The 7666-nt window shown below is 36.7% G+C and overlaps 1 protein-coding gene across 6 annotated transcripts; it reads left to right on the top strand.

The window, feature by feature from the left end:
- The first annotated feature begins 348 nt into the window (after window positions 1-348).
- Window positions 349-7140, top strand: LOC104740869 (kinesin-like protein KIN-7C, mitochondrial). 6 transcript variants are annotated; one of them, XR_015580451.1, is made up of 24 exons: window positions 624-1075; window positions 1174-1271; window positions 1361-1450; window positions 1613-1665; window positions 1950-2015; window positions 2098-2151; window positions 2501-2560; window positions 2687-2765; window positions 3047-3114; window positions 3232-3294; window positions 3395-3499; window positions 3577-3681; window positions 3892-3999; window positions 4081-4203; window positions 4454-4618; window positions 4742-4912; window positions 5062-5250; window positions 5415-5573; window positions 5667-5792; window positions 5878-5928; window positions 6045-6092; window positions 6188-6445; window positions 6540-6913; window positions 7032-7140. XR_015580451.1 is itself a non-coding variant. In XM_087485432.1 (23 exons), the coding sequence occupies exons 9-23, from the start codon at window positions 3103-3105 to the stop codon at window positions 6735-6737; spliced, it is 1863 nt and encodes a 620-aa protein (XP_087341558.1). In that variant the 5' UTR covers window positions 349-1075; window positions 1174-1271; window positions 1361-1450; window positions 1613-1665; window positions 1950-2015; window positions 2090-2151; window positions 2501-2560; window positions 2687-2765; window positions 3047-3102; the 3' UTR covers window positions 6738-7140. The 6 variants fall into 6 exon arrangements, 4 of the variants coding, with proteins under 4 accessions (XP_087341558.1, XP_010459895.1, XP_010459894.1 ...); XR_015580452.1 differs by having other exon boundaries at window positions 5433-5573; XM_087485432.1 differs by having other exon boundaries at window positions 349-1075; window positions 2090-2151; window positions 5433-5573; window positions 6540-7140.
- The last annotated feature ends 526 nt before the right edge of the window (window positions 7141-7666 follow it).

The following is a 7666-nucleotide window of genomic DNA, read 5'->3' on the forward strand; positions in this document are numbered from 1 at the left end:
AAAACAACAAAACAATCTTTACTTGCTTTAGTGAGCAAATGTGGAAAACCATATAACTGAGGTCTTTTTTACTAACATAAAGAATGTAATAAGATGATCATCGAACTGTTAGAAACAGCATATGCTGCGTTATCAGAAACACACAATTTGTTTTCTTCTCACTACTACCTACCTAGTGGCGCCACCAAAGTTCTAAAAGTTGTGTTATTAACGTTGACGACGTCGTTGTTCTTCTTGGCCATATTCCGATTCTACCCTTTGTAACGGTGATTAGGTGAGGATATTTTCGTTATTTACTATTAAATTCACATAATTACAAAATAATGTTGCCTCTGTACCCTGAGATAAACATCAACAAAAATTTGTTACTATTTTTTCTTTTTGGTTTCTTTCATACTGTTTACCAACTAACAATTTTGTTTTTCAAAATATTATCATTACCTTTGGCAGCTCAGCAAACATTATTCTAATTTGTTTTTCTGTCAGTTCATCAAATAATTAAATATTTTGTCCATGTGATAATAATTTGTAATCGCAGAGAGTTAAAAAAAAAAAAAAAACATTTATAAGGAATTATATTGTAACCAATTAAATACGAGAGACAGAACAGTACTTTAATATCTGAGGTTATTTTCGTCATATTCATTATGTTTTTTCCTTTTTGGAGGGAGTGGGAGAAAAAAAAAATCGATACATGACGTGACCTCCATTGATTTCGGCGAACGAGCTTCTTCCCTCTCTCTCTCTCTCTCTCTCTCTCACAGTAACTGTCTTTTGGAGAAGAACCCATTTCTCTTACTGTTAACTTCCCAACAATGTCTGCTTCTAGGTCACAGAGATCATCCACGATCTCTCCGGCTCGTACTCGCCGATCGCCGGCGACTATTCCGACGAAACGGCCGGAGACACCTTCTTACTCTCACTTTTCTGCCTCTCCGGCTGCTTCTTCGAGTCCGTTATTACGGTCTAGTCTTAGTCCGTCTACTTCCTCCGCCGCCGCCTCTGGTACTACGGCTGTTGCTTCCTCCAAACTGAAGGAGAATATTACCGTCACGATTCGGTTTCGTCCTCTCAGGTTTTGTCTTTTTTACTACTTCAGTTGTTTTGATTTGATTTGATTTGTTTTGTTTTGGCTAATTGACTTTTTGTTTTTTTTTGGTAATATTGAATTAGTCAACGAGAGGTCAATAATGGAGATGAGATAGCTTGGTATGCAGATGGAGACTACACTATTCGGAATGAGTACAATCCAGCTCTTTGTTATGGCTTTGGTTAGTCATAAAGAATTGTTGAGTTGAGCTGTTTAGAGTAATTGTTTTGGACTTTGTTTTTCGAATTGATTTTGAGTGTGATTTTGCAGATAGGGTATTCGGTCCACCAACAACTACTCGGCGTGTTTATGATATTGCTGCTCAACAAGTTGTTAGTGGGGCAATGTCAGGGATTAATGGTATGTTTCATCTTTTCTTTAGTTGTGTTTTTTTCTCTGATGTCTTTTAAAGACAACTGTTTTCTTATGCGTTTGAATAATGTTTGATGTTGGGAAGCCTTAAAAGTTAGGTGCTTTTAAAATTCCTTAGCTTGAAAATATGCATCTCTTGCCCATGTGCAGGTACTGTGTTTGCTTATGGAGTTACTAGCAGCGGCAAGACTCATACAATGCATGTAAGTTATTATCTAGAGGTTGAACTATGTCTTTTTTCGGAACTCTGCTATGGTTTGCGACCAAAACCCTTTCTACTATATATATATACGTATAGAATGACATGTTGGACTTTATTCATCTTTGGAGATTGAGATATAGGATGTCGTTTCCCGTTGTTCTTACTAGGGCTTCATGTAAGTTGTTATATAGGTGTATTACGAGTTCAAAAGATATCCAAGAAGGTGTTTCTCTTATACACATCCACTTCTGCGGCACCTAACTTAATGATACATTTTGCATTTAGGGGGAGCAAAGGTCACCTGGAGTAATTCCGTTGGCAGTGAAGGATGTGTTTAGCATTATTCAGGAGGTGATAGGTTACTCTATAGTTCTTTTTCCTTAGAAAGGATTTTTCACTCTATTCTTTAGCTAATTATGTTTCAGCTATCCAGACACCAGAACGGGAATTTCTTCTTCGTGTTTCGTATCTAGAGATATACAATGAGGTTAGGCTCTGACTCAGTGTTTATTTACATAACCTGCTTGTAGTTTAAATTGTTTTAAATTTCAATGGACATGGTATCCTTTGGCAATATTGATTTGTTATTTCCTAGAAGCTTAGAAGAATGCTATAGGTTTTAGTCTTTTATTATGTTTCTGGGTCCAACCTAGGACAGTGAGTATGCTCAAGAAATTTTTGTAGGAAGGAATTTTTATTTCAATTATATATGTGATTGCAAACTCATGAACTCCAAAGAGACAATTGGCTGTTTTTTCTGGCGCAGATCTAGATTTTCACTTTCCCATTAATTTCTAGAACAATAATCTGGTGCGTGATTTGAATTATTCTTACAGGTCATCAATGACTTACTAGATCCAACAGGACAGAATCTAAGAATACGAGAGGATTCTCAGGTAACTGGTGGGTAATGTCGCCCAAAAAACCGATCAAATCCTAATGTGGGGCTTACACATTTCATTTATCCAAGCTTCATTTGCATCGTAAGTTTCAGTATACTTAGCGTTTGTTTATGGTGATAGGGCACATATGTTGAAGGTATTAAAGATGAGGTTGTCTTATCCCCTGCTCATGCTCTATCCCTAATAGCATCTGGAGAAGGTATAAGATCCTGAATTAAAATACCTATTAACCATCGGCATTAACTCATCTTTCGGTTAACATAGTTTTTATTATTATGCCCCAAATACATTTTCCTCATTGACAATATATACAAATCATGTGTTTTAAGGTCGTAATCTTCTAGCAAATGATTTTGTTGACCGTATTATCATATGCTATCAATTGGTCGTAACTTCTCCTTCTCTTTTAAAGGCCGTACCTCTCTTATTTCTGTTTTGTTTGGTCTGTGATTTCACTTTGTCGTTGTTGAATTACTGCAGAACACAGGCATGTTGGTTCAAATAATGTCAATCTTTTTAGCAGTCGGAGCCACACAATGTTCACCTTGGTAAGTCCTATTACTTTAAAAGTGTATCTTTTTTGTCTCCATCTCAACTACACATATGCCTTAGTGATGTTCTTGTACAAGATAGCTCTTTCTCTTAGAGTTTACAGTGTGTTTCAGACTATAGAAAGCAGTCCACATGGAAAGGGAGATGACGGCGAAGATGTTACTCTTTCTCAATTGGTAATTACTTGACAGTTCATTCTGATTCTGCTATTGTGTATATGAAGCCATGTCACACTTCGTTGTGTTATCTAACATTCTGATTCTTTGTTCGATGCAGCACCTTATTGATCTTGCTGGATCTGAAAGTTCTAAAACTGAAATAACTGGACAACGGAGGAAAGAGGGCTCTTCCATCAATAAAAGTTTACTTACCCTTGGCACTGTAAGGAAGTTCTTTTTCAGTTGTACATTTCATCATCTCTATTTATGCGTGTCTAAACTACTAATCTCCTTCTTCAGGTTATATCGAAATTGACAGACACCAAGGCAGCTCATATACCCTACAGGGATTCTAAACTTACACGTCTCTTGCAGTCAACACTTAGTGGTCATGGACGAGTATCAGTAAGTTCTCTATGCCTTTCCCTAATTAAATCAATTTTTTTATGAGCCTGTCAAAATAATGATTTGTTTAAGAAGTTTCTGAAAACCAGGTGTTTCTTGGTTGATGAAATATCACTTTGATAAAATAGCTCTTCATGTAGAAATCAGATTCAAGTAAGAGACTGTTTTGTGTCGATATAGGCTTTCTGACCCCTCTGAACCTTTTTTCAGCTTATTTGCACTATCACACCTGCATCCAGCACAAGTGAAGAGACACACAACACATTAAAATTCGCTCAGAGGTGCAAGCATGTTGAAATCAAAGCTTCACGAAATAAGGTGCATTTTTATGGTACTAATGTCTCTGAGGTTCCTTAAATTCACTAGAGCCCTCTTTTTGATATTTCAATTTTTATACAGATTATGGATGAAAAGTCCCTAATAAAAAAGTATCAGAAGGAAATTTCGTGTTTACAAGAGGAACTTACGCAATTGAGGCGTGGGGTTTCTAACCAAGAAGAGTTGGCTGATCGAAAACTTCCGGTTGGTATATTCAAGATAGTTCCTTATAGCTTTTCTTGTCGCTGCAGCCTGATTCTATGAAACTATGAATAAATTGTCTTAAGCTATGCCTATTACTAGTTCATTTAAAAAATTGAAGTGATTATTAATCGAGATTTGCCTTTAGAAAATTATGTTGATCATACATGTACACCTAATATGCATTCCCCAGAAATAACATGCTTTGCTTTCATTGTGCCCTTTCTCATTATATAAGCTAAAATCTGGTCAGGTTAAACTTCAGTCAAGGTTGGAGGAAGATGAAGAAGCCAAAGCAGCTCTGATGGGAAGAATTCAGCGACTGACAAAATTAATCTTGGTTTCAACAAAAAGTTCACTGCAAGCTGCTTCCGTAAAACCTGAGCATATATGGAGGCATGCTTTCGGAGAGGATGAGGTATGTTTGTTAATTCCTCGTTTTAGGATACCATTCCAGTTTGGTGGCACACTAATATATCTCTGTTTTCAGCCTCTCACCATGTGATATTGATGTTTAACTTTACACCCTGGTTCCTTACAGCTAGCATACTTGCCCGATAGAAGACGAGAGAACATGGCTGATGATGGTGCTGGAAGCACAGTTTCTGAAAATTTAAAGGAGCCGAGAGATGGAAATAGTAGTATGGACGAGATGACAAAGGACAAGAAAAGGAACAAGACTCGTGGAATGCTTGGCTGGCTAAAAATGAAAGTAGGTTCTAATCATCTTTGATCTCTCTGTTGTATCAAAACTCATAGGTGGAATTAGCATTGTGGACTGATATTTAGAATGACACAATCTAAAATCATGATTTTATACTGTTTCGGCAATATACATGACCCATAATGTAAATGATGCAGAAATCTGATGGTCTGGCTGGGACATTACTGGCTGATGGTAACCAGAGCCAAGTAAGTGGATCTCCTTCATCTTCCTCTAAGTGTACACAAACAAAAACAACCAGAAGAGAAAATGCCAAGTCTTTTCCCGGAAAAACTGTTGCTGGAGACTTATTCAGTGCTACTATTGGACCAGGAGACCCTTCTCCGGTAAGAAAATATTGTTCCTCAGTTTTTTTTGGTTGCTTCTGTGATTACACTTGAGGAAGTAGCGATGTCTCAATCCTTATTAGTTGAACATCCTATCTTATGTGAGGTTGTTCCTAGGTTATTTAAGTGGTCATTGTGTAGATCCTTGACTGACACATAACCAGCAAAATGACATACGGCAGATTGGAACTACTATTGCGGATCAAATGGATCTTCTTCACGAGCAGACAAAAATACTTGTTGGAGAAGTAGCATTGCGTACCAGCTCATTAAATCGGCTTTCCGAACAAGCCACTCGCAACCCTGATGATTTCCATATCAGAGTGAGCTTTTCGTGTGATCTTGCTTAAACAATGCCAAAGTAATTAGCTTATAACATAATAGTACCTCTTTCATGTTTGCATTGTCGACTGCAGGATCAAATTCAGAAGTTAGAAGATGAAATCAAGGAAAAGAAGAATCAAATACGTGTTCTAGAGAAACAAATTATTGAGATTTTCGGAATGACTCCCTATGCCGCAGATTCTCTTGGAATGTCTCAGGTAAAATAACAGATGAAAAACAAAACAAGAATTTAGATGGATTAATACACTTATTGGATAATATTCTCGTGTTTGCTTGATATAGGTTTTGTCCAAGCTCACAACGCAACTAAATGAGAAAATCTTTGAACATGAGGTACTCCATACTCATCCTTCTTTCTCTAAGCTCTTGTTACCTCTCATTCTCAGTTTTGTTTAATCAGATTCACTGACTCAGTGACAATGTTTTCGTTATGAAATGTCTTTTTCAAGATAAAGTCTGCAGACAATAGGATTCTGCAGGAGCAGTTGCAGATGACTGTAAGTTAACACTCCATAATGGTTCTGTATTTTCAAAGTCCGAACACTTTGAGAAATTGTCAGTTTGAAGTTCATTATTACCCTAATTTGCACAGAAATCAGAGAACGCTGAGATGCAAGAGACAATCATGCTACTAAGACAACAACTAGATTCGTTAGCCGAGAGACAGTCAACATATACACAGCAAATTGCAGGAGACGAATCATCAGGGAAGAATACTCACAACAGAAATGGTGACGAGTCAGAAATCTACTCAGGAGCAGGAACACCGACCAGCGTGATGAGCTTAAATAGAGTATTTGCTCAGGAAGAGACTAAAGAGATGAACAACGAAACAACTCTCAACACTCAGGTATCTTTCCCATACAAAATTTGCTCCTTCCATCTACGCGACACACTAAGTCATTGTGATAAAAACACTTTTGGGGGCTTTTTTACATCACTAGGCATTGGAAATAGAGAATCTGAAGAAGGAGAAGATGAGACTGATTGAGGAAAAAGATGAGCTTCGTAAACTTAATAAGAAACTCACTGAAGAAGCTTCTTATGCTAAAGAATTAGCGTCTGCTGCTGCAGTAGAACTCCAGAATTTGGCTGAAGAAGTTACTAGACTCTGCAATGAAAACGCAAAACTCAGCAGGTGAAAAAATTCCAGGTCTCTCTGTAGTTGTATGGGGACTCCAGCTCCAAGATAATGCTGCAAAGTGAATCATCATTAACCTATAACGCGAATTTGAAAGGTGATGATGATGATGCATCAAAGGGAACAGTCCTTGGAGATCATGATGCTCCCAAAGGCAAGGGATTCAGTCCAGAATAGGTTTGTATTGCTTGATTTGCTTCGATAGTCTTTTGATTCTAACTTCTGATGACAGACACATGATGTAAATATACTCACAAATATGTTTTCTTGTTCACGATTTTTGTATGTTCTTTAGGTTGAAACGACGATGTTGCAACAAGTTCCATAGTTAGTTTTTTCAACTTGACTTTTATTTATGTAAGAGATTTATATTTGAAATTGGCATAACCAAATTAGGACGAAAATCTCCCACATGTTCTCTATCGTAGTTCGAAGTTTTTTTGGGTCAAATCTCATTATATGAAGTATGTATAAATTGACCATAAACAAAATTTACAAGGAAAAAGAAAGGCGAGGCATACGAATGATGATAATGGAGATGAAAGCATGATGTTGTTTGTGAAAAGAGAGAGGGACTAGAAAATAAGATCTAGATTCCATAATCCAAAAATACTATAGTACACTTACAAGTTACAACACCCCCGCCAGGCTTTTTCTCTTCTCCACAACCACTATTTTTTTTTTTTTTTTACTTTACAATTACATTTATAAACTTTTAATCTTCACATGTTTGTTCTTTGTAACAAATAATTTTTTTGTTCTTTCTCCAACTTGAAAACGGTATGTATTTTGTATAGCTTATGCTGAAACCGCATTTGGCTATATAGAATTATTGATCGTACGTAGTAGCTAGATCTACGTAAAACACTATGCATTTGAATATATAAGAATCCAATACATTAATTAGAGACAGTATTATCTATTTTATAA

The sequence above is a fragment of the Camelina sativa genome, chromosome 14 (genome assembly GCF_030686135.1).
Source record: "Camelina sativa cultivar CO46 ecotype springtype chromosome 14, ASM3068613v1".
Classification (NCBI taxonomy): Eukaryota; Viridiplantae; Streptophyta; class Magnoliopsida; order Brassicales; family Brassicaceae; genus Camelina; species Camelina sativa.